Genomic DNA, 27,303 nt, shown 5'->3' on the forward strand with positions numbered 1-27,303 from the left:
CCCAGTGCCACTGAACTGCTGGAGATGGACAATACACCAAAGGAGGGAGGGGGATGTAAAAGAGGGAAATCACATTTAAAATATTTTATAGCCATTATAACAACTGAAAATTCCTTTCTCCCAAGTGGCCCATAAACCCTAGCACTCCCCACAGAGATTCTGGGGGCAAAGGAAGCTTAAATAAATATATAACCATTTCTTGCTAATTTCTTACAAGCACTGATGGTAGGCTTGGAACTGTACAAAGACCCACAATAGAACTAGACCCTGCCCTGAAGAGCTTGGTGCAATATCAATAATAATTGCACTGTCAGGCCTCTGCTAATGTTCTGCTGAAATCAGTGGGGTAGCAGGACATATTGGGGAATGTTTTGCAGCAGTAAAAAGGGTTAGATGGTGGGTAAAGAATTGTGACATAATGAAAATGTTAATTGTACTGTGAACAAGGCAGACATGTACATGTATCCAGTTATGTGACTAGAGAGAAGTGAAATACGGATTTGTGTTTTATTCCTATGATATTAGCCAGGCAACCACTTTTCCGATAGCTCCCCCTTTCCTGCTAGTCTGTTCTCATGACCTATTTCCAGCTGGTATAGTCTGCACCTTGTCACTTGCTGAAATCCAGATGCAGGCCTGAGAACACCAGGGATCAGCTCTCTCTGGTGTAAATGGGCACAGCACCACTGATTGCAGCAGAACTGTACCTATGTACGTCAGGTGAGGATCTGCACCAAGATGCAGAGGCGATGAATAGAGATGACGGTTGAATAACTTCTTGTTTCATGCTGTACAGCCTCTAGCATAAGTCTGTTCTAAACAGGCCTGCATCACCTCAGCAACATACACTGCTGGCAGCTGAGTGCACTGAATCTTCAGAAGAAAACCAGCATAGTTAGCCTGGAGCTAAAATCACCCTAGTCCAATGGCTGTGAAAATAAATTATTCATGTAGCCTGTCTGCAAGTGTAATGCAGAGTGAGCGTGTGTGTTAGCAGTAGCTCCTTGCACATGAGAATTAGTTCTGAAATGGTCAGGCAGCTGCCAACAGGGAATCAAACTTTCTGACTATTGCTTCCAGGCTACGATTAAAAAATGAAAATTGAATAGCATTGGAGCTCTTCGTCAGAGCTGTGCTAGCCATGTTGCTCTAAAAACTATAAAATAAAGGAGGAATGACAGGGGCTAAGAAAGTTAGTGGAAAAATAATTAATAGATACAGCACAGAGTATGGAGTCGAACCTGCTGCTTAGGGATGCTAATGGTTCTCTTTTCACAATTCTATCAGGTTTGGCCTGGTGCTTTTGGTTGCATAACAGTCAGAAATTCTCCATGTGTTCTTAGAATAGCTTGTTACTAGAGGTGGGCCAGAATCTCCAATCCTAGCCCCTTCTAATTTCAGAGACATTCAGATCCTCATCCCAGGATCTGAACATACCCCATTGTGGTGGAAGGGACCAGGCCATGGTAAGCTCACCCTCTGTGTTGTACCACCATGCTCAGCATGTCAGTCTCATAACATATCTCGTAACGCATCTAGTTGAGCCAAGCAATTATTTACAGTTATGTGAATAACTCTGGTGTGTCATCATTTCCCTGGAAACCAGGTGTATTTTATCTTCATCCTGCCACAACAACTATAATTAACAAAATAAACATAGGCAGGCAGAGAGAGAAAGCAACTGGTGAAGAGAACAAGGAAGGTCCTGACTTATTAGGAAGCAGGACATGCTGCAGCTTTTGTGAGAGAAAAGAATAAAGGCAATAAGTGAAGTGAATTACAGTATTGCTTTTGAGAGGGAGGCTTCAGACACTGAGGAGTATTAATTTTGCTGCTGTCAAGTATGATTTGACAATGAATGTCACATTACATAAATTTGTTCAGTTTATCAAAACAATGAAGTCTGCATTGCCGGGAATAGGTTTGTGGTTTTTACCTGTTCTGCAGTATTGCAAACATGTACAAGCATGAAAAGGTGACTTAAAGGATACTGCTTAGGCTCTTGATCTGTTAGCTTCCTCACAAATAATATAACTAATCTTTGTTTCATTATTTTTAGCCCGAAAACATTATGCTTCTAGACAAGAATATTCCTATTCCACACATAAAAGTCATTGACTTCGGCCTAGCCCATAAAATAGAAGATGGAGTTGAATTTAAGAATATTTTTGGGACACCCGAGTTTGTAGGTGAGTGTTCAAGCAATTCCTTTGTGTTGCAGCTTTTCACTGGAGAAGCCAGCAACACCTCTGCATTTTCAGTCCCCTAAAATTGCCACCCCATTTGGGTGCACTGCATCTAGAGGGCATGCTTGAATCTTCTCAGTGGAGCAGCCAAAAGGTGCCTTCTGTAAACTGTAGGTGTTGAGCTGAAGAGATCAGGGTGCTATCTAATTAGTGAGCTAGAGAAATAAATACAGGGTTGAAATTTTGGACCCCCTCCCCTCCCCCCCCGCTCACTAATCCCATCTCTGTTACTTATTCTCCCTGTGGCAAGTCAGAGCCACTTTGCATCTGTAAAATGGAGTAATATAGGTCTCTGTTGATGTTACTGCTTTCTAAGTATAACTCCCTCCCACTGAACCTGTTTGGATTATGACAGGTTTCAGAGTAACAGCCGTGTTAGTCTGTATTCGCAAAAAAAAGGAGTACTTGTGGCACCTTAGAGACTAACCAGAGTCTCTAAGGTGCCACAAGTACTCCTTTTATTTGGATTATAGCTCCCTTCCTTTTGTTACTCCAGGATGACTGTCATGTTGTGACTTCCTGATCATGTTTCTAACCTCTAGGTTTGCTTGTATTATCTCTTGGTCCTTACTGGTTTTTACATCTGCCAATCTGAGATCTATTCAGTTTAATTTACTTCCTCTTCTGGATAATAAATGAAGCTGTTAAATAAACACTGATCCCTGCTGCCCTGTTCTAGACACCTCTTCACACCTCAATACACTGCCGTTTATCACTTCCTTTGTTCAGTCCTCTACATGGATATTTTTCATCCACAAGGTGTTTCTTCTACAGATGCTACAATGAAGTTACAGTAACAGCTGACAACAATAGTAATGAATGGTGTGTTGGCTGGAAAGAAACCTTGGGCAAGTTGCGCTAGAGCAGTCCCTGACTGGCCAATTACTAAGTAAAGACCGGGCATTAATGGCATCAGTTTATTGCCATTCTGAAATAATTGGGGAGAAAATGCTTAGATCCATCTGCTTAGGGATGCTGTTACATGAAATAATTTGTTGTTGAAGGTATAATTAGTACTGTAGATGGATTGTAATGTCTTCCTGTTCTTTATTCTTTGATCCCTTTCATGCTCAATTGACTCTAAATTAGCTCTCCCTCTGTTTGGGAGATTAAATTCCTACTGCCACACATGCACACCACTGTAGAACTTTAAACAGAAATGACCTCCTATAACTACTGGCATTGCCTTTACCACGGATTGATATAATTCTTGACCTACACATACAATTCATGTTGCTAAAATTAATTACTCAATCTGTTGCTGATGTTTGAATAAATGCTTCTTACAGCTCCAGAAATAGTGAACTATGAACCACTTGGGCTAGCTGCAGATATGTGGTAAGTTCTCGGCATTAACTTTTCTTCCAAGATGTTATACTGCTAGTTTCTTATATTTTTATATATTTTATATCTTATATATTTCTTATATTTCTTATAGTTTCTATACTGCACAGTTTCTCTGTAAAATCCATTCTCTACATATCAGACAATGCTGACATACAGTAAATAGCTGTTCATTCAATCCTTCCATTTTTACCTGCTGTTTATAGTAAACTTCTACTCATGATATAAAAAAAATTGAATTATATAAAATAGGAGTTAACAATTTGCCACTAGCTGTCACCTTTTGGAGAGAGCCTCTTGAAAGGCACCATTGTCCCTGCAATGCCTTGTGATAGCTTTGTTTATAAAAGTGCTGTGAATAGAGAAAGCTTCGACACCAAGCTATTCTGCCCAAAATGGTCATAGTGGCTAAAACATCCGTGCGGATATTCCTCCATGCTTCTGACATGTACCATAGCTAATTAGCTACCATGAACCAACATGACTTAAGAAATCCATATAAAGAAAGCCCAGATATCCACATCATTTGAGCCTGTATCCAAAATTCATGTTCCTTTTTATGAAGCACTGACTTTTACATAGGTTTTGTCTGACTGCTAATATCATAGTTCATCTACCAATCTAGCAGCTATAATTGACTCATGTCACACATGTATAAAACCTACAATCAATTGCTCTTTTTGTTTTCTAGGAGCATAGGAGTCATCACCTACATACTGTAAGTACAGAATTTGATCCACTTGTATGGAACAGCTGTAAAAGTTGTAGGAAGCTAGTGAAAAGCAGCTCTTCTCATCAGTCCCTTAGGGAAGGAGCTGCACAGCAGGAATGGGGCAAGGGACTGATGGACAAGTGATCTCCAGAGGCCTTTTAAAATAGAGAAAGCAAAGAAAATTAAGTGAAACTAAAAGAGAGGCGATAGGACCAATGACCAGCAAATGCCTCTACATAGGACCAGAAGCACCTGTGCCTCATGTTTTTGGGGGTGGGATTTTCAAAAGTGGTCACCAAGTGTTGGCCGACCGCTGCTGCCATTGATGTCAAACACCCATCAGCTTCAGTGGGAACAGAGTTAGGCTAATACTGAGCACTTTTGAAAATCCCACTTAAATCTCAGCCTCTCTAGCCCTGGGGTTCTTCTGGGTGGGCTCAATGGGCTACATGCTGCAGCCATTACCCAGAGCTCCCATTGGCCTCGGGAATTTTGCATTAGCAATCTTTGCAGCATCAGGCCCAACAAAGATAGAGACACTTAAAAGAGGAATCTCTTTCTGGTGGGCAAAGCAAGTGGAGCAGAATTAAACACACCCACAGGCCATGCTGAAAGCTTTTGGTTTGTTCCCTGAGCTTCGACCCCGCCCGCTATAAAAGGGCTGTAAGCTGACAACATAGCCGGGATGCTGTGAAGTCCCTTATGCCCTGGGGTACAGTAAGGGGCACATGGATACAGTCCGAGACACATTAGGTAGCCCACCAGCAGCTAAAGAGCAATTCTAAAATTGTCCAGATCCTTGATCTTTATTTGCATTCCTCATGTCATCAGCTGATACATCTGAACGTGATAGGACATCAATGTCTTCATAAATTGCTATTTACATCTGTTTATAGATTAATGGGAAGGGAGACTGGATGTTGAGAAGAAACAGGTTAGAATGCTTACCCTGTGATGACAGTAATGCACAGACAGTCAGGTGTTCTGAGAGGCCTTCACCTTCCTCTGAAGTGTCGCATACACAGGCCTTTGCTGGAGGCAGGATAATAGAGGGAGTGGAGCAGTACTCTGTTCCAATAGGACAATTCTTTTCTACTTATATACCTTTGCTCTGTAGAGAGATAGAAGCATTGATTTTGCTTTTGCATTGCTCCATCTGGTTGAAATGACCTAGAAACCTTCTGCAACAATAAGTTTGTATTCAGAGATGGGCTTGCCCCATGAATTCCAGATCCAAATTTCCCCAAACTTGGAGGTGGTTCAGAACAGGAGTTTTCTCTGACCCATCTCTACTTATATCTAAAATCTCCATTGGAAAAAAAAGAGACATGCAAACAATGTATCCCTTTAGATTACTACTAATCCTGGCTCTGTTGTATCGCAGTAAATTTGGGGTGTGTCATGGATCCACAGCATTAGTGCTATACCCCCAACTTTGGAACAGTCTCTAGGACAGTGGTTTTCCCCTTATTTACCATTGTGGGCCACATCAATACTAACTATGGCCATGAGGATGTTACATGGGCTGCCCCATGCGCTGATTGGGCCGCAAGTTGAGAAACACTGCTCTAGGAGGAACCCCTTCAGTGTGCCAGACCTGCTAGGGGTCTCCCTCTTCCTCCAAAGTAAATCAGATGGCTTCTCCACCTCCTTAGACTGGATCTCTGGGCCTGCAGCACTCCTGCTTCATACCATGAGCTCTGTTCTGTGAGTCCAACCAAGATAGATTCCTGGTAGAGACTTGTACGTTCTCCAGGGATCAATATATGTCTGCTAGCCTCTGTAGTGACATTCAAACAGTGTTGTCAAAACAGTAGGGTTTATTAGTCAACTGGAACATAGCATAGGAAGTCCTTAGGTTAACATACAGAACGGTACTTAAAGAGTAGCATAGAGTACTTAAAACAAGACCATTCTGGTCAGCCCAGAGCCTAGCTGAGCTCTAGTGAACTCCATTGTTCAAGGTGTCTGTCTGTCTCTTTGGTCAGATACCAGGTGAGAACCCTGACGCCTTCCAGCAGCCAACTTTTACCCCCCCCCAACGCACACCTCATACCTCCCCAGCTAAGTTCCGTTTAAGCTGTGCAGCCATGCAGCTGCCTATTAAGCCTCACGCAGGGGCTCAGGGCTGCGGCGGGGAGAAGTGCCCCTCTCCACCGGCCCCAGCGCAGACCTGCCATGGCAGGGAGAGGCGCCCCTGCCCACCAGCCAAAGCACGGACCTGCCGCAGTGGGGAGAGGTGCCCCGCCCTCGGCCTGGCCCAGCCCAGCCCCACTGGAGCCGCCGCAGCCAGGGAGAGGCGCCTCTCCCCTGGCCCCGAGCTGCTGAAGCAAGAGAGGGCGGGGGAAGTCCTCTCTCCCCACTGCAGACTGGGGACAGTCTGCACCCCAAACCCCCATCCCTGGCCCCACTCCAGAGCCCACATCCCCCCCCAACCCTCTGTCCCAGCCCCGAGCCCCCTCCCACACTCCAAACCCCCACCACATGAATTTTATTATGTGCACCAATAGGAAGGTGATGTGTCTCACAACACCTCCATATTGGTGCACATAACAAAATTCATTGCGCACATGGACGTAAAAAATTAGGGGGAATACTATTCCCCAGTCCTTTGTTCTCGAGCAGGGGTATGTTGCTCAGTTTCCCTGCTGAGAGGTAGGGATGTCTGTCTCCCTCTGGGCTTTTGGTTGCTAGGTGTCAGTGTCCTGGTATTTGGATATGGAGACTAAGGCGCAGACAGCTAGGTGACATTCATATCTGCCTCTCTCAGGCCTGGTCTACACTAGACAAGTCGGTCAGTTTAACTACATTGGTCAGGTGTGTGAAAAATCCACATCCTTAGTGGCACAGTTAACCTGACATAAATCCTTTGACAGCATTTACAAATCAAAAAAATCTTACCCGGTTCTTGTGAATATATATTCTCCCCACCCTAACAGTAGCTTCCAGAATGGCTAATACAAGTAGCAATGGTTAACATAGTAAACAAGCATAAAAACAGTAGCCCTCTGTAAAAAGGGATGGAGACGATTGTGTGAGCCCTTGAATGGGTGGGGTATGACCCTGCACACACTATAATACTTTTAAACCCATTTTGTATTTTTCAAGAGTTGTTTCTTAATTTTATTGATACTAACTTCCGTTGATACCGTACGGTGCCTCTCATTGTAAGGAGTTACAAAATGCTTAACGAACGCTGAGTGTATATATACCATTACCTACTGTAACACACATGACCACGTTCTTATGGACACCAAGGTCACTGCAGGGGTCAAACCCAGGTCTTTCAGCCCCAGGAGCACGAGCCCCTACCATCAGAGCTAAAGGAATAATTAATTTAGTTCTAAGTAGTAAGCTGTTATCATCACTGGGGCCAGCCTCTTGATAAAGACATAGAATCATAGAACCATAAGGTTAGAAGGGATCACCAGGATCATCTAGTCTAACCCCTTGCCAAGATGCAGGATTTCTTGGGTCTAAAGACCGTCCAGGACAGATGGCAATCCTGTCTCTTTTTGAAAACCTCCAGTGAGGAGCTTCCACGACTTCCCTAGGCAGTTCCATTGTCCTACTCTTCTTACAAGTAGAACGTTTTTCCTGAGATTCAATCTAAATCTGCTATGCTGTAGTTTGAACCCATTGCCTCTTGTCCTGCCCTCTGTGGCAAGAGAGAACGACTTTTCTCCATCTTTTTTATGGCAGCCTTTCAAGAATTTGAAGACCACTATTATGCCCCCCCTTAATCACCTCTATTCCAAACTAAACATACCCAGTTCCTTCAGCCTCTGCTCATATGGCTTGCATTCCACCAACTTGATCACCTTTGTTGCTTGCCTCTGGATCCTTTCCAGTTTCTCTACATCCTCATGATTACTCTCATAGAGCCAAGGTCCTAAAGCAGCATTTATACAGTGCCTTTCAAGGATCATTTAGTGATTTAAAGTTGGGAGAGAATCATCTCCATTCTACGTATGTACAAACTGAGACATGGAGAGGTGAAGTGACTTGCCCAAAGTCACAAAGGACCAATACGACACACAAATTGAGGGGACAGTGGATGGGAGGAGAGAAGCCAAGTGCCCCACAGTATGATTTTGAGGAAAGGGAAAAAATATGGCCAAAGACATTATGGCAGGGATTCCCCAGCTCTGTTTTGTAACCACTGGTGGGCCACAAAGAGCTGGCTTTTCACGTGTTGCCTGCTGTCCTCCTTGTTTCTAGCTGACTGAAATGGAACAAAGGGACAAGTGGGGGATGAGTGAAGAGCGTAAGTAGTCAGAACAATTGACTGTAATCAAATAGGGCAATACTTAGGGAAGTATTTTTAGCTCTTCGGTGCTCTAATATTACCTTCCCATGTCAGCAGCTGTGGCAGTTCTGGGTTGTTACATGGCAATTTCTCTGTTGAGATTTGGTCCACACTATGAAAGCGTTTCGGAGCTCCCTGTTTTTGTGCATAGTGCCTCCGTGTTTCTCGTATCCTCACTGAGCAGACGTAATCACCATTATTAAGGTGTAATGCAAAAGATCCTTGGTTAGTGTGACAGTGTTGGATGATAAAGGCCCACTGTGAGCAGAATCACTTAAACAAGCAACGTCACTCCTCCTAGAGCTGAACGGTTTGCTGCATTTCTGTTTTGAACCCACTGCATCCTGAACTTCCACTACCAAAGTCCAAACAGGGGAGGCAAGAATAGTAGTACTATTTTAATGGGATTACATCAGTTTCCTTAGTATAAAGAACACTTGCTGGATATCTAACTCTCTTGACTCAGCATTCATGGTATTAAAAAAGGAACTCTAATAGAAGTGCTTTAACCCCAGGTTTTTGTGTGATTGAGGTAAATATGAGTCTCAGATGAAGGATGTCAGTTATATTTGAGAGAGATGCAAGGCAGGCTCACAGCCCTTTCCATCTAAAAGATTGCTGAATGGTGTTTTATGAGGATGATGACTGCAGTGTATCTTTGCAGTTTTAAGCATGGAGCTGAGCTCTGATAGAATTAGCTCTTCATGTTCTATTTTATTGCACTGTAAGTCCCCTGGCTTGTCCTGCGGACTAGTTTTAATCAATGCCATGTCCTCTTCCCACCCTGCAGAAATCAGGGCAAGGCCACAAAAATCTGAGCAATTAATTTTCTCTATTTATGTGGACCTCTTGGGCCCAACTCTAGGTGCACATTGTGCATAGATGCTTGCCAGTGAACTGCAGGCGGAAAAACAGCACAGGGCAGGAGTTTTCCCAAAAAGCCTACAGAGGGGCTACTGAACAGGGCTTCCTTGATGGGAACTATGGGGGGACATTCCCTGACATAGCCTGTGAGTATCTGTGTGTGTACCCCTGATGCATTCATAGCAACTGGACCTCTCCTCCAGTGCGGATTATTCTTACCCTGGGGGGCAATAGCCTGTGTGTGTGTCAGGGATGGGGGTGTCTGAGAATAGGGTCTTTGGTGTCGCACATGGAAACACATTAATGCTGCTTTTGTGAGTCTGTTTTGTAGCTATATATATGGTGATGCAGATTTGTGCCTATTATTTCCAAATCTTCTTGGCTGCCCTGAAAGAGAGACCCACATTCTATCGTTGTCATTTCACAATCTCAGAATCACGTCAAAGTAACTTTATTTTTCCCCAATCAAAACATGATCTTCCTGTCTGGCCTGTTCAGGCTCAGTGGCGCATCCCCTTTCCTTGGAGAAACGAAGCAGGAAACTCTCGCCAACATCACAGCCGTGAATTACGAATTTGATGAGGAATTTTTCAGTCACACCAGTGATCTGGCAAAAGACTTTATCCGGAAACTCCTGGTGAAAGACACACGGTAAGTGAATGTACAAAAATGGCTGGCTGCCTTTCATGCCACCCAGGCAAAAATGAGCACACTGAGCAGTTCAGAGTTTCATTACAGAGTTGGTCATTGTCCCAGAGTGAGGCATTAAGTACAGGTGTATTGCTGTGTCCCTTGTAAATCTCTATATACAGAAGACCTACAAATATGCCCTATACCAAAATTCACCAAATATGCCAAAATTTGGCATGCATTTTCTTTCACCAGTAGGGTTGGATATTTTTTTTTTTTTGTAAAGTGCAAATTACTGGAGTTTATTGGGTTTTAGAAGCTGCCCTTGTGTCTGGTAATTTTTAAATGTTTTTTTCTATTGCCTCTAATGACATCTCAATTCACATGTCCTGGGTGAGTGAGTGTGTGTGTGTGAATTAGAGAGAGAGAGAGTTGATTTTATATTCAGTGTTTCAAAAGCAGCTGCTCTGCATGGACAAATTCAGACTGGAAGTAAGGCATAAATTTTTAATAGTGAGTAATCAACCATTGGAACAGGAGTGGGTGGGTGAAATGCTGTGGCCTGCGTTGTGCAGGAGGTCAAACTAGATGATCATAATGGTCCCTTCTGACCTTAGTATCTATGAATAAAAGGGGCCTGGTGGACTCTCCATCACTGACCATTTTTAAATCAAAGTTGAATGTTTTTCTAGGAGATCTGCTCTAGGAATTATTTTGGGGAAGTTCTATCAGCCTGTGCTACACAGGAGGTCAGACTAGATGATCACAATGGTTCCTTCTGGCCTTGGAATCTATTAATCACATGCTAAAGCCTGCAGATTGGCTTGCAGAGATTGTCAGGAAACTAGCTCCTGTGTGTTCACTTGGAGGCTTGTGTTCATCAATCTCAAACCTCCAGAGGGACACCCTATCTACTCACACCTGTAGGCCACCATTTTCTCTTCACTGTCCTAACAGAGTCCATCATTTGAGGCAGGATGGCTCTTATCCCTGGTCTGTCGTGGATGTTGGATAATTGCTCCCACATCCCAAGCCATTAGAAACCTTCTAGGAAGTGAGATGCACTCAGCTCGTACCCTTTATTGCTGCAAACTCCTTGCTCTTCAGTTGTCTTCGTGTCAAATATGGCCCATTAACTCTTGTGCATCAGCTAGGTACACCTGGCACTTCTCTAGCAGCTATATGGGGCTTTTCTCCTACCTCGTGGTGATTAGGGAATCAGAGATTCTTTAGCTACTGCAGTAGGGATTATAGGAGAGGGATCTCTGCTTCTGAAGTTTTTTAATGAGCTGGATGCACCAGGACTATCTTGCCACACTTCCTGCACTATGTTGGGGTGGGCGGAGGGAGGAAAGGGCATCCTTGTGGGTTATGTGCTGCTGAGCCCTCTGAAGAGTCTATTAGTACTAGGGGGAGTGGTCATCGGTTGTCTCCTGAAAACAGAGTGGGGGCCACTTGCAGAAAGGTGTGGGAAAGCAGGTTACTAGGGTGCCCTTTAAAGACATATGGGGGAGAAGGTAAATAATGGGGGTTGTTGGGAGAAGGATGCCAGCTAGGGTATCTGTCCAAACACATCAGCAAACATTTCTCCAAACTTCAGACCCCAGGATATGTTGGGATATGTTAGAGCCTGATGTGAATGTTTTGCACAGGTTTAGCAAGTGCCTTTCAAGCGTGGCAGATCAGGCATATTGATATCTGTGCCATAACCAGCTGTGAAGGCAGTACCCTGTTTATATCCATCCTGCCTGAAGGTGATAGTGTACTGTTTGCAGTGCTGCTAGGGTGTAGGAGAAAGGGAGATTTTCTGATTTAGTACTGAAGCATCCTGCCCAGGAATACTGCTTTCAGGAAGCAAGAGCTCCAGGGGTGACTTAATAGCTCGTGCATTAAAGACATTTTTGATTACATTAAGCTTATATCAATTGATATAGAGAAAAAGGCAGACCAAGTGTGTGCAGGAAGAATTCACTCATTAGGCACGTTAGACTAGTAAGACAGAACATATCATGAAACATTAGTAGCGTTTCACCTCTTTTTAACAGAACAATGAGAGAGGGAGAGATTTTGATTGTGTGGAAATGAAAATTAAGTAGAGCTGACAGCTCTGCTGTGGGATAGCACTGTATTAACACTGAAGACAGAAAACTGTGTGTGAACCCTTCTGCCTGAAAGTTGTACCTCACTGTAAGTAATCCTGTCACTACTGGTGACAGTGTTATAGATACAAAGTACAATATTAAAATGTTGTTTCATAAACACCCTGAAAGAAGTGTATGGTAAGCAGCTTGGCTCTCATTTAAGTCTGTGTTTCATTGCAGGAAACGGCTCACAATTCAAGAAGCTCTCACTCATCCTTGGATAACGGTAAGGCCAAAGATAGTGACAGAATATGGGTGGTGATTTTGTAACAGGTGAACATTTGCTTCAGGACAAACTAGTACAGAATTTTTATGGGAATTTATATTTCCACACAAAAGGCTATGTGCCTAAACGGCAAGAGAATTCATCATGGTTACGGCTTTCAGAAATCAGTTTGAACCAGACAGTGAACCTTAGCCTCTCCATGTCTCACTTTCACTTATGAGCAAAGCAGGGAGAATACTCCCCTTTTTCACAGGTAAGTTATGAGAAATAACTGGCTACTAAACACTCTGAGATCCTTGAGTGCAAGACAAACAGTAGTAAAAACTGCTTCAATTCCTTCCAAAATCTTGGATTTCTGCAAGCCTTAATTATGACTTCTGTTATTACAATAAACACCAAAGGAGAGGTGACTGGACTATAAATAAATCAGCATACAGTATTCTGTATTAGAACACAATTTGTATTGTTTTCATCTCTACTCAGTGTTTGCATGGACACAAACCATACCTCTCATGTAGTGCTTTTGGGTGTTAAGAGCTGACCACACCAAATGTGAAAACAAATCAGCTCCCTCAAAATGTCATTGGTGTAGTGAGCTAGTAGCTGTCTGGATTTGCTTGGTATTTGGATTTGTGTGTGTGTGTGTGTGTGTTGTTTTGTTCTAAGCAAAGCTTGCCTCCGTAGATAAATCTCTTAATGAAAATAAATTTAGCAATCTCAGCATGGCAAATGTGGATGTTTAAACACTGGATCGTTCTAATTTTGTTATGTATTGTACAAAACATTGAGTGGAGTGTTTTCAGGATTATTTTTCCCCCACAAATGTTGATGGTTTTGCAAATTTAACTGCACAAACTGTAGCATGCAAATAGTTCACGGCCCTTTAATTTATTTACACTTGTCCCATGTGAATGAATGCTCAATGCTTGTCACATTACCCCTTTTATTTTAATCAAATGCATGAACAATGACTGGAAACGACGCTTCTCCCCAGCATTGTGGAAATGCAGTCTTGCATCCCTTGTCTGCTGTGTAGAGTTGAATTTGTGCAATATCTTGCAATCTTGATAAACAATCAGTAATACTGGTTCTTCTGTCTGAAGACTCACCAGTTGATAGAAGAAACAAAAGTCCAAGAAAACAAGAAGGCTGAGAACAGTCAGCTGAAGACAAAACGTCTGAAAGAGTACACCATCAAGTGCCATTCGAGTATGCCACCAAATAACACCTACATCAACTTTGAGCGCTTTGCCCGGGTGGTAGAAGACATTTCTCTGATGGAACATGGTTTCAGCACTCTGGCTATGTCCCACGATTCCCTGCAGGAGGACATTGATGCTCTGGTTTCCATATATAATGAAAAAGAAGCTTGGTACAAAGAAGAAAATGAAAATGTGAGACACAAGCTTTCACAGCTGAAGTATGAGCACCGTAAAATTGAATCCCTGAAGAAACATATTCAGGATGACATCAAGACTGTAGGTTCTAGTCTTGCAAGTGTCACTGGGAAATACATTGATCTAAAGTCTCAGTATGAATCTCTGAGTCAGGAACTTTCTGAGGAACTCGCATGGATCCAGGATTTAATGAGTAGTTTTCAGCTGGAGAATGGAAATGAAGCACGTGTGAATGGAAACTTTGGCTCTGTTTTCAACAAAGATATTAATGAATCACTAATGGAGCTGTTAAATAGATCTTGCTGTGAGGAATTCCTTGCAGGCTTGAATCTTGATGTTGCAGAATCAAGACAGTAATGTTGGTTAGCAGGCAAAAATCTTCGTTAGAACCCCTTGCTGTCCGTCTGTCTCAACGTGCAGCTGTAAGAAATCATCTCAGTGTGTAACTTCAGCACAAAACCACCACCTATGCATTAAAATAGAAATATGGAAATGTTGCACAAACTATTGACCAAAAACTTATACTCTGAGGTGGTTTTTGTGCTGATGTTGTGACCAGCCCAGTTTCTGAACCCTTAGAATTAGAAATCACTTTGTTTTAGGGCACGTGTAACCCTGCAGTTATTCTGTACTAACGTTATAATAATATGTAAACATACAGGTCCTGAATGTATGTTCAGGTAATTACCTGTATGTTCAGGTAATAATCTTCAGGTAATTACCTGAAGATTATTAGGTAATTCACTTGAAATGAAAAACTATGTCACTCCTTTTTTAGCATGCTTTGAAGTCTATAAAATCACCTGGTAGCATTCTTGTTTGGATGAGGGCAATAGTCTTGCAGACTTGCTGGGGATAATTCTGCACAGCAGATCATTAAAAACACTTATGAAGGTTATTGCAGCCCTTTAAAACGGAGCAAATGATGCAGTGATTTATCATTTCACACCATGAAAATCACAGCTAATGAAGGAAAGTTAAGGTTATTTTATAGGCTAGTTATTCAGGGTACAGTCTCTCTTTCATTATCATCAGATGTTAGAAGTCCCCAAACTGTGGGACATGCTCCCCTAGGGGGGTGCAGAGGAATGTCTGGGGGATGCAGCTGGGGCTCAGGCTAGCCTCCACAGGGTTTGGGGTAGGAGCGCCACCCCGCCCCACCCCAGCTCTGCTCCTGGCCCTGCCCCCACGCCCAGGTCTCTGTTCCCAGTGGTCCAGCTGCCGGTCAAGCGCCTGTGCCCCAGCTGCCGGCCTTGGCCCCAGCCTAGGCTCCGTCACTGACCCCGGCTGTGGCCCCAGCCTTGGCCCCCTTAACCCTGTCAGCGTCCCCCTCCCAGTACAGCAGCCCTGCTCCCAGACCCAGCTTGGAGGCGGGGGGGGGGGGGCACGGACAGGAGTAAGGGGTGGCCCGAGGCAAAAAGTTTGGGGACCAGTGTTAGATCATTTTTATTTCTTTAATGTGAAGTTCTTGCCATAAAAACAGTTACCTTATGTTTTATGTACCAGAAATATTTTGTTCGAAGGACAGAATGATAAATCTGTAATGGAATGACTGGAGAACTGTGTATGTATATTTTGCTGTGGAAAATTATTTGTGAGGATGATGATCCATCAGGCAGTGTCAATAGACCTTTGACTTTTATTCCACAATAAGAAAGGTCTCTCAAAGGAAACAATTCATTGACTCAGTGTGGTAGAACTTGAGACTGGTGTGTTTGTTCCAAAGGTCATTTTTGAAACTTACAAGAAAGGAAAAGGAAAAAAAGTCAATGTTTAAACAGAATAATGCACCTTTTTCCTGTGTTTCAAAGGAAAGGTTAACTGCTCGGGCTGTATTTATGTGCACAAATGTAACCATTTCACGTTTTGGACACAATAAATAGTCTCTTATTCAGGATGCTGTAGTCTCTGATGGGGAAGTCTGTGACTGAAATAGGATATTTAAACATCTACTTAGTGAAGTAATTATAGAGCCAGATTCTCTAGCTGGCTTATGGCTCCTTTGTGAGGCTGAGGTACTGCAAAGGGGCTGTAATCCAGTGGCAAATGCCCTGCAGAGAAAATGAATTGGGGCATCTGTACCACAGTTGTCACACTCACACTCCACACACACACACTCCTCCTTTCTCTCCCTCTGCTGCCTGCCACTTTGGCATGAGGGGTGTGTCGTGGGTCAGGAGGGAGTGTGGTGGACCTGTGTGTCACATGGCAGTTCTAGACTGGCATAGGTCCTTTCAAGGAGTCTTTACCAGTGGTGCAACATAGAGCTGCCTGGAAGCCCAGAGAATCAGGGAGTGGGAACTTGACCATGCCATAGCAGGGTCCAATGCAGGAATCAAACCCATGTTTTTAATGACCTGACATAAAGACTGCAGATTGTCAGAGAATATCTGCATGGCCAGTTCTGTGATGCATCTAGTGGAAGTCTCTTGGGGCCAGGCCCACAGATTTGTACAGGGCCAGCTATTGCAATGGGGCTGATGTTGACTGGGCCTTTGTGCACTACCACAATACAAACAACATGATCAAGCAAGAAATCCCTCCCCCCTAGGCTCTCTAGCTCTGGCATGGGCCATGAGAGAAGAGTCAAACAACAATGTTTGCTCTCAGTGCTGCTTCTAGCAGCCCATTTGGAAATGGATGCAGTTGCTTTCCCAAAACGGGTAAAAGTGAGAGTCACTCTGTATAGCTTCAGGCAAACTCTCCAGTCTTAGTGGCCAAAATCCCCCTTTTCAGATAATCATGCTCTGAACAAAGAAGAGGACAAAGGGAGAGATGACATGTCAGACTTTTCTCTTTGTCCGCCCTTGCCCTCCCCTAAAAAGCCCACTCCTCTGTTCTGGAAAAGCTAATAATTTAAATGTAATGGGCTGCTGCTCATAAGGTTATAAGAATAATCCTGTTTATTATTTTTATCTACAAAGCACCAATGTATTCTCATTCAGTTCACAGAGAATGATAAATCAGAAAGTGCCATGTTCTCATAGTGACTTTGGGAGACTTGTGAAAAACCATGCTTAATGTATATATTTGTTTTACACCTATCTGAAGCACAATAGCTGTGTCTGGTGATGGGCAGAAAATAGACACGCACCCTATCCTGAGACACATTCCACATTAGACAGGATGGAAGTAGAATTTTCAAAAGTTTCTAAGTGACTTAGGCACATAAGTGACATTGTCTTTCAATGAGACTGAGGTTGCTAAGTGCCGAAGGCCCAGATCCTTAAAGATATTTAGGTGCCTAACTCCCACTAAAATCAATGAGAGTAAGGTGCCTAAATATCTTTGAAAAAGGGACTCAGGCTCAAAAGTCACTTAAGTGCTTAAATGAAAATTTTACCAAGGACCTAATAAATCTTATATCTCGTTTGTAATTTTCAAGGGTGCCAGAGGAGGGAGGGAGGGAGGGGCCCAACTGCCACTGAGCGTCAGGCTCCTTTGAGAGTCCAAGCCTAGAGCTCTGCCCAGTGCTGCACGGTACGTTGAAGAGGCCACTGTCCAGAGGGACTAGACAACTTTTTCAGAATCTAAGTTCTCTTCCCCTCATTTTGAAAAATAAGAAAATCTAGTAAGATTCAAAATCTGGAGAAAAGACCCTCAATGTACAGAATCTGTCTGCCCCATTTCTGGCCCCATATTTCTGTCCTTTTGGATTATCTCTGTGTATGAATGTACCAGCACAGAACAGAAGGGACATTAGAGCAGGTGCTCTGCTCTTTAGCATGTCTGAGGCTAGTATAATTATGACCCACTCCTCAAGGCCTGTGCTTTTTTCATGAGCTGAAGGAGGACAGTGCTGTACCACTCCTGAGAAAGGAGCATGTCCAGCTGAGAATGACAAGATCACAACTTTGCAAGGTACTTAGCAATATGGGGCAACTGATTATTAACAGTCTGGAGTATCAGAAAACTAATTATTTTGGTGGAGCTTCAAGGGCTCTGCCATTGAACGAGCACTTAAATGTTTTTTGATGATTATTCAACTGACATTTAACAGGGACATTTTGTAGGTCTAACCTGATTTCTCACCAGTCTTTTTGACTTAGCACATTTGTGGCATGCTGCCTAGCCCCTTATAATGTGGGGAACTGACATCTCATGCTTCAATATCCAGGGTCAATTGTGCACAGATGTTGTCTATCTTTAACGGAGATGGAGGGCAGGCTGATAATTTCAGCTCCTTTCTCTCAGAGGTATTGACATACTTTGTCATTGGAGATGAAATCGCAGCCTCTGTATTTATTTGTACAGGTTCCAAAGCTGAGGACAGTTTCGGAGAATGATGGGAAGCAGAAGCAGTGCAAATGGTTCAGGTGTTTGCCATTAGGCTTTAAACATTTCTCTGTGCAACAGTGAAAGTTGTCCTGGATTTCCCACAAAAAGTGTTCTTTTTAGAACTGACATTTTCATATCCTCTTTTATAGAAAAAGATCCTATTTATATGGCCTCCCTGCCCTCTGGTGGCCCAGAAGGGATAGGATCAGGTATTGGCCAAGACTGAAGAAAGGGTTGAGTGGTGGTCTGCTATACTATGGTAAATCCTCTGGAGTTTTTACATTGATGACCTGATTATCAGAAGTGCTGAGCACTAAAAGGTTCCATTTGAAAGGGATTTGTGAAATCTCAACCCCTCTGATGATCAAGCCATGACTATCTAACAGCATATCTTCAAGGTGTTACATACCTTTTGTCTGTTGCATAAAAATATTTGTTAAAATCTTAGAGCCAAAGCTGAACAACTTGCACTTAGATGCTGCTGGCTCTGAGGTTGTCCTTGGGCTGACAAGTATCTCAGAATACATGTGCATAAAGCTTTAAAACTCTGAGTCCCTCATTGATGCTGATGTCCTATGGCACCTCCTTGCTCTCTCTCCCTTTCTTATAAAGATTCTGTAAAATACATCAGCAGACGGGCTACAGTCAAATTGCAGAACTATTGACAAGAAAAGATGTGGTGTTGTACCCTGTTATAGGTGTATTGTTTAGAACAGTGTTGGCTGTTTAACAGCATTATAGCTTGTGTGAAAGAGAATCTGTCTGCTCAACAGTATTACCAGTTTTCTGACAAGATGTTTAAATCTTTGAGGGTGCACTTTCCATTCTGCTCTGGTGCTTCTATTTCCTTGTTTGTTTCATTCTCATCCAATTAAATCTAAGCATTTCTGGATCTCCCACCACCATAACATCTACTTACAACATAAGTTCCCTGGACCCCATTTACTGATGTAGCATGTGTACCGTAACTGATATTGAATGTCAGCTAACGTTCTCTCATTTTATTATGAGGAGTTTGGGAAAAGTTCCCATTTTTAGTTTGCACTATTTCATGAAAATGATACTTCATGACAGGCCTCATGCAAGTGAAACCTATGTATTCCGTTACTTTTCCTGTTCAGTTCTGAATTGAACCTATTGGTTTCACAACCTAAATGAGCACCTCCTGCAATCCATCTTAAATAACTGTCCAGTTCTTGTAATGTGAATCACTTCCAGTTGAAAGCTATCTTTGTTATAACTTTGTTCTTATGTCCTGTTTTACTGATCAGCAAACTCCTCATAGTTATGGCCTATTCGGGTCTTTGCCATTGCTTCAGCATGCTACTGACCTACTTCCTGGGTCAGCGGAGAAGCAGCACTCTTGGTGCGTTACAATTGGATGTGTGAGTAGCAGAGGACATGTAGATAGATCTCTTTGAAGTTTCTCAGTATTTCTTGTTCATATGTTATACATTCTCCAGTTTCAAAACTGGATTAACAAGTCCCTCAAAAAGTTATTTGTGTCTATAAAGTCTCCCTGTGCCGATTGGTAGCACGAAACAGCACTGTCGAGGTGGGGTTATCAAATCCTTCTGGTAAATAGTAAACCCAGTAAACTTACACACCAAAAAGACATGCTGGGGGGAAAAAAGAGGTACGAAATTAGGGAAAGGTTCACTCTGAACTTTGGCTGAAGTGTATCTTTCTAAAGGGCCTAACATTGAAACCCTAAATATTAACACATCCAAAGCTAGAAAGCTAGGATCTAGATCTGAACTTTGTCACTAGGGCTCATCTCTAGAAAAAGCTGCGTGCATTAAAACAGAGAATCAGGTTTAGTGATCACATCTTAAAATGTTTGTAACATTTTATGTTCCCCTTAAGTGGAGATTATCTCTCCTTTCACCTCTTTCATCACATAAGCCCATGTGCAACTCCTTGCATCTGATTCCTCTCGCATGCACCCAGAATCCTATGCAGTTGTTTTGGACCACTAGGATTGGTACAATGTGAAGCATCTTTATGGGGGACCTCAATGCAAGTAACTGAATAAACTAGTTTCAGCAGAATACCAGAGAGAGGGAATGGGAGCAGATAAGAGTTGGTTGAATTCCTTTGGGGACATGGCCCATGGGTTAAGAACCTCTGAACTAGTGTAATGCAAAAATTTCCACACTGTTTAATAACAATGATTTGGCTTTTTGGGGGCTTACTCAGCTTTTCCATTGTTAGTATTTCATTAGTACACTGGGACTGATATAGTTCCCTGATTTCTAAAGTACTAGTAATGATATCAGTAGCATCATTTCCCACCCACCTGACAGTGTACATAGGGAAGGATCTGACATGGCTGATTAGCAGTTGGGATATTGACTAAGCCCTATGGAACCTCTGAAAAGGGTATTATTTTTTAAAGGGAACACTATCAGGTTTAAAAATCATATATTTCTTTTTTTTAAAAAGCAGCTTTTCTTAGTAATGTCTCTGTTAAACACTTCAGATCGTTGATCATCAATCTAATTTGCCCTTCACCATCTGTGCTGTTTACTTTTAGCATCACACTCAGCTTGGACAATGAAAAAAGTACACTCGTCTGTTTCCCTTTACCCTGGAGGAACTAATAGTGACTTTAGAGTTAAGGCTGAACTGAGATTTTGCCTTTGATGGGACCTTAAAACCCTCTCAGGAGTTGAAACAGTGGCTTGGCTTTAAAAAGCTAAACAGATACAGAATGCGTGTCAGAGACAGGACACTGAAGTAGATGAACCACAGGCCTGACCTGGTATGACAATTCCTAGCTCCCTATGACAGATGTTCAAGTTAATACTACTTGGTCTGTCAGCACCATGGATTGTGAGGGTTCCTTATGCACTTAACTATGGCAGCTGGATGGAATTAATTTTAAACCCTCATTACTTCCAAAGGGGTCAGAGGTAGAGCCAGGAAACCTGTTTCCCTTCCTAAAGGGCCTTGACTAAGGAACCCCACAGGGTTCTGTTCTATCATCATTCCAAAGCGACACTTGTCAAAACCCTGCGGAAGGCTGTGGAGATACAGGCTAAAATGTCATCAATATGCTGACAACACCTCTCCATCTCCTTCTCAACAGCCCCTGCTGGAGCCCTTTCCCTGCTCTCCCAATGCCTTTCAGAGAAAGGGGGTTGGATGAAAGCCAGCGAACTCAGGCTCAATGCAGATAAGACACAGGTGCTACAGGTCGACAGAGGGAAGCGCTCTGAAGAATTAGCACAGTCAAGAACTTCTCCCTCGGCTGAGCACCTCTCTGCCATCCTCTCTCTGGTTTTTAACTCAGTTCAGTGTGTAACTGACAGAAGCAGAGTTATGTTTACTTTCTGTCCCTAGGGAAAGCTAAGCAATCAACTTGTCATCTCTTGTGGCACCTTAGAGACTAACCAATTTATTTGAGCATAAGCTTTCCTGAGCTACAGCTCACTTCATCGGAGCTCACGAAAGCTTATGCTCAAATAAATTGGTTAGTCTCTAAGGTGCCACAAGTACTCCTTTTTGCGAATACAGATTAACACGGCTGTTACTCTGAAACTTGTCATCTTTTGTCTTCCAGCCAATGGACAAGCAGCAGGCCTTGGTGAGGCGAGAATCTGTCATTAACTTGGAAAACTTCAAAAGGCAATATGCCAGAAGGCGATGGAAGGTACGGCATTGGGACATTAATACTGATGTGGTAATACTTACTTACGCTGAGGGGCTTTGAGGGCAAGTTAACATTTGCATAGTGCTTTGAAGGTGTAAAGCACTATCGCTGTATTAAGTATGCTAGGTTTCAGAGTAACAGCCGTGTTAGTCTGTATTCGCAAAAAGAAAAGGAGTACTTGTGGCACCTTAGAGACTAGTCTCTAAGGTGCCACAAGTACTCCTTTTCTTTTTAAGTATGCTAGGGATTTCTACATTGCAAGTGTCACTTAATTCTCATCTCTCTCCTCCCCCAGCTCTCTTACAGTATTGTCTCACTGTGCAACCACTTATCTCGCTCACAGATGAGAAAGGTCTCACTGATGCAGGATGAAAGTTCGGTAGGTACATTGAAAAAACAAGGGGAAAAGGGAAGGGAAAAGTAACCATTTTACTGTGAAGTGAATCTTGCTCCCCTAGCATGGGCACCTAAGGTCCAAAAAAATCTGAACTGCCATGGTTCTGGGTAGTCAACCCATGGAGAAACCAGACCATGAGATACTGTACCTTTTGTGTACCCTGGGCCATTGCTCCAACAGTGCTATCTGCGGCATAAATGGGGAGCAAGGAGTGGCCAGTGGCTCTGCAAACTGAATTCATGGCCAAAATTATAATATGGGGGAGTAGTATGAAAGTTGCACTAAGTACATGGCTACCATAGTGATGAGCATGGTATCAAACCCTTAACTGAGAGAGGCGAGGAGGTGCAGTTGCTCTGTGCTGGGTGGGGAAGGGGTGATTTCATCCCAAACCCTACTATGTATTGTAGTTCCCCTGTGCAAAGACAAAATAAATGGGCTTTGCATAGGGAATGGAAATTTGATGCTAAGGGCAAATCTTGCACTACTGATGCCAGTGAGATTTTGCCATAGACTTCAGCAGAAGGTTGCTATGTGAGCAAACATGGACTAAGGAAGCACTTGAATATAAAAGGTCTTATCTAAAATGGGAAAACCCTTGTGTTCAGTGGCTTCTCATGAGAGCACATCACTGGACGGTTTGTATTGCTTAAACTTTAGGTTTGCAGAAACGTGATTCGAAAAATTCATTAGGTTGCAAGTATAAGAAGCTTATGTACTCCTGATGCATTTTTGTCTAAGTATTCTATTCTGTATAGGTTCTTATACCATCTATAGTTTTTTAGTGGGTGTTATTTATTTTTTGCTTTATTATTTACATGCATTTTCCCAGTCTCTATTTAGCCAAAGATAAAATAGGGGTTTCTGTCAAGCTGTTTTGACAGTGAGTTTTAGTCAATATAGAAAAATAGGAACAAGGATGTCCTGCTTTAGGGTCAGATCAACAACCCCACTACACACCATCTGCTGTACTTTGGCTGGGAGGTCACTTATTTTAGTTTTGGCACAATAATCTCATCTGGGGACAGCCACCCCAAAGTGGACAAACCAGTCTAGAATCCTGTGTCTCGCTGTGGCCTACTAAATGTTCCAGTTGATGGGGAAAATGTCCATAATGCACCTTACACTTCTAGAGAAACTCAGTGATGTTTCTCTTCACACTACTGCTTATCCCCCCATAGGTGACAGATTAAGTATGTGTTTGCTAATCTATGTAGGAACTCTGTATCTCATTCAACAGACTGAAACATGGCAGCCTCTTTATTTCAGAGAAATTGTGAAAGTGACCAGGAAGAAGATCTTTCCCAAAGAAATGGCACTCATCTGAGGAAAAGCAGCATATTTTAGTGTATCTAGTATTCCACACTAGAGAGACACAGGAGGAAAACCTCACCCTGGCTAAAAATGCAGCCCTAAGAGCAAATCTGGTTTATGGTCAGATTCAGTGATGCTGCTCACTTTTCAAATTACACAGAGCACCTGCATAATATTTTTCAAGATCCACTGAAAACTTACAAAACTGGGGAGTCCGGATTCTCTGAGAAGTGCGGGAGCACCGACACCGTCGGAATAATTTTACTTGTAGAGCTTTTCATTCTTCTTTGAATTCATCTGTGAACTGTGATATCACCTGTATCCAGAACATTGCGTTTTTACTGACATTCTCTTAAGTGTAGCGCAATTCACATCCTGAGCCACATATACGAATGTGCGTATTAATACCAAAGGATCAGCCTTTATGGCAGTGAAGCTGTTATTACTTCTTAAGCAAACTTTTACAAATAATTTTTCTCATTATTATTAGTAACACAGATACACACGTCTGAGAGAGGTCTGCAATAATACCGCTATCCTTGTCATGATGAAAAGTCATCGTGTTTTTCCATTTTATCATCTAAGGCTCTAGCCTGATGGCACAGAACTGGCGTAAGGACTGGACCTGAGGGAATTTTTTTTGCAACAAACAGTACGCATTTTTCAACAAACTGAAACTATTCACAGAATCAACACAAAGGGCTGCATAGTTTCAGCAAAAAAAATTTTTTTTCCCAAAGACTGAGATGCCATTGGCAAAAGACAGGGAGAAGTGGTGGTACCACCGTTGCTGTCTTCCTTATAAGCTTTAGCCTGGTGGCTAGGGCACTCATGGCAAACCCGGATTCAGTTCCCCCTTCTACCTGAGGTGGAGAAAGGATTTGAACTTGGGGCTCCCTCGGTGCAGAAAAGTGCCCTAGCCACTGGGCTATGGAATATTCTGATGTGGAGCTCGCTCAGTCTCTCCTGTTGAAGCAGTTTTTACAGTGTATAAATAATTAAATAGTCATTGGAGCAGGGATTTGATCTGGGGTCTCCCTCCTCCACTGGCTATAGAGTCGGTCCCATACTGTCTGCTTGGACCAATGACTATTTGTGCTTTATACTAGGGACCATTCTCTACAAATCTGTGAAAATAAGCTCTACACTGGTATAATTGCATCCACACTAGGGGGTTGCACCACTTTCACTATATTGGTTTCTAAGCCAATATAGTTAAATTGGTACCAAAGTATGTGGAGACCAACCCTTTGTTTTGGGTTTGATGTAGCTAAAACCACAAAGCAAAATCAGCTGAATTAACTGCTTGTTCTACAAAATTTCACCTGATTTGAACGGTTTTGTATCAGTCATCCCAAGCTAGAGATTTTAACAGGTTAGAGTTGCAAGTTTGTGTTAAAACATAACACCAGGTAAATTTTGCCTGGCTTCAGGTTTCACTGTGAACATTTTGCAAAGCATTAAAAATCAAATTTGAGTCATAGCTTTATATCCGATTTTAAGTGGGGATAAAAACATGCATAGCACATGCATCAGGAAGAAGTATCCAGCATCCAGGAAGAAAGAGTAGCGTAAGTGGAAGCAGAAAGGAAAGTGTGAAGGAAGAGGCACAATGGTAAGCAGGTGGGAAATTATCCATGAGGAGGAATGACTGAAAGGGATAGCTAGGAAGGGTAGATAAAGAACTGGGGAGGTTAGAAAAGACTGGAGGAGAGAAGGGAAAATAGAGTAGGAGGATTACAAAGGAAAGGGATGGAAAGCAGAGTGTTTCCACCAAATGTCAGACAACAGTCTGAAGCAGTTGATGTAAAATATAGGCTACCTCATGTTCAACAATGCTGTAGACCAGGGCTAAGTCTATGGTGATCCTCAGCCTGTAAAGCCTTGTCTTCATTAGGATGAAAAGGTGTATTCTGAATTTGCGTTAGCAAACACAAGGTAAAACCCTCGTGAAGACCAGGCAGTTTGTTTGCACACGTTAGCTGGCTGAGGTTAAGACTACATGGCTATCTAGGGTTTATCTTGATCTGCTAACTCATTTTAAACTACAAGTGCCTTGTCTTTACTAGGATTTTGCCTTGTGATAGCTAATTCAAGTTAATATACCTTTTTTTCCTATTGAAGACAATACCTAACTGACCAATTGCAGAGTATCAAAATTATGCAGCAATCTTTTTATCTCTCATCTAGATTTCTACAGTACTTTCTTAGCTACTCTTGACTTCCCTTACCTTGTTAGACTTGTTCAGAAGTCTGATTCTAAACTCTTTGAGATGGAGCCTCAGATGGCATAACTTGTCCTAGCTCCATGGAAGTTAATGGAATTATGGCAATTTAAGACCAGCTGAGGCTCTGCCTCAGTGTTTCTACTGTGTTTCCGTGCTCTCTCATTAGCCTCAGTGACTGGCATTGTCTTGGTAGCTCCTTTTTCTTTTTCCCCACAAAGAAATAAGTGCTACATCTTTGTTTTTGTTACAAGTTGCTTCCAAAAATTCACTTATCACAGCAGTAGTGCCTGCTTCCCAACAGTGATGATAGTGGAGGAAACGTTAGATTACTGAGAGCTAGAGAGACATTGTGCATGACAAATCTGAACCAGCACTTAGATACTATGCTAGTAGGCCACAGTAGAAAAGTCAAGGGTAGATGATTGGAAATATGGACTTGAGCCTTGTAAGGAATATTTGTTGTAAAATCTGAGGTGGCTTCCCTACATTTTTTAAAAAATTAACTTAATTCTGCTTTGATCAACTGTTCCCTGAGTACTAAGCCTTGTTTTTAATTGAGGACAACTGCCTTCTGAGTTAGACCAGGTACTGCAGCAGCATCTGAACACCAGAATGGCATTGTGAGGAACGCTGGATCTGGCTTACTTGTCAGCATCACTTTGCAGAACAAACACTTCTCTTTGCACTTTTTATATTGAAGAGTCAGCCAGGTACCCAACAGAGCAATGTTTCTACCCATTTACTTAGAATCATAGAATATCAGGGTTGGAAGGGACCCCAGAAGGTCATCTAGTCCAACCCCCTGCTCAAAGCAGGACCAATTCCCAGTTAAATCATCCCAGCCAGGGCTTTGTCAAGCCTGACCTTAAAAACCTCTAAGGAAGGAGATTCTACCACCTCCCTAGGTAACGCATTCCAGTGTTTCACCACCCTCTTAGTGAAAAAGTTTTTCCTAATATCCAATCTAAACCTCCCCCACTGCAACTTGAGACCATAACTCCTCGTTCTGTCATCTGCTACCATTGAGAACAGTCTAGAGCCATCCGCTTTGGAACCCCCTTTCAGGTAGTTGAAAGCAGCTATCAAATCCCCCCTCATTCTTCTCTTCTGCAGGCTAAACAATCCCAGCTCCCTCAGCCTCTCCTCATAACTCATGTGTTCCAGTCCCCTAATCATTTTTGTTGCCCTTCGCTGGACTCTCTCCAATTTATCCACATCCTTCTTGAAGTTTGGGGCCCAAAACTGGACACAGTACTCCAGATGAGGCCTCACCAATGTCGAATAGAGGGGAACGATCACCTCCCTCGATCTGCTGGCTATGCCCCTACTTATACATCCCAAAATGCCATTGGCCTTCTTGGCAACAAGGGCACACTGCTGACTCATATCCAGCTTCTCGTCCACTGTCACCCCTAGGTCCTTTTCCGCAGAACTGCTGCCTAGCCATTCGGTCCCTAGTCTGTAGCTGTGCATTGGGTTCTTCCGTCCTAAGTGCAGGACCCTGCACTTATCCTTATTGAACCTCATCAGATTTCTTTTGGCCCAATCCTCCAATTTGTCTA

The 27,303-nt window shown here is 42.8% G+C and overlaps 1 protein-coding gene across 2 annotated transcripts in view; it reads left to right on the forward strand.

Annotated features, from left to right (window-relative positions):
* DAPK2 (death associated protein kinase 2) overlaps positions 1 to 26,579 on the forward strand; it is an 89,890-nt gene extending 63,311 nt beyond the window's left edge. Inside the window, exons 5-12 of one of the 2 annotated variants that reach the window (XM_073303561.2) lie at positions 2,060 to 2,189; positions 3,536 to 3,584; positions 4,282 to 4,308; positions 9,974 to 10,126; positions 12,427 to 12,472; positions 21,713 to 21,802; positions 22,098 to 22,181; positions 23,469 to 26,579. In XM_073303561.2, coding sequence (XP_073159662.2) covers positions 2,060 to 2,189; positions 3,536 to 3,584; positions 4,282 to 4,308; positions 9,974 to 10,126; positions 12,427 to 12,472; positions 21,713 to 21,802; positions 22,098 to 22,181; positions 23,469 to 23,546 — 657 coding nt within the window. In that variant the 3' untranslated portion in view covers positions 23,547 to 26,579. Of the gene's footprint in view, positions 1 to 2,059; positions 2,190 to 3,535; positions 3,585 to 4,281; positions 4,309 to 9,973; positions 10,127 to 12,426; positions 12,473 to 13,575; positions 14,533 to 21,712; positions 21,803 to 22,097; positions 22,182 to 23,468 lie in introns of those variants that run through there. The other variant, XM_073303560.2, reaches the window with a different exon arrangement.
* Positions 26,580 to 27,303: the final 724 nt, after the last annotated feature.

Source organism: Lepidochelys kempii, chromosome 10, assembly GCF_965140285.1.
Source record: "Lepidochelys kempii isolate rLepKem1 chromosome 10, rLepKem1.hap1, whole genome shotgun sequence".
In the NCBI taxonomy this organism is placed as follows: domain Eukaryota; kingdom Metazoa; phylum Chordata; order Testudines; family Cheloniidae; genus Lepidochelys; species Lepidochelys kempii.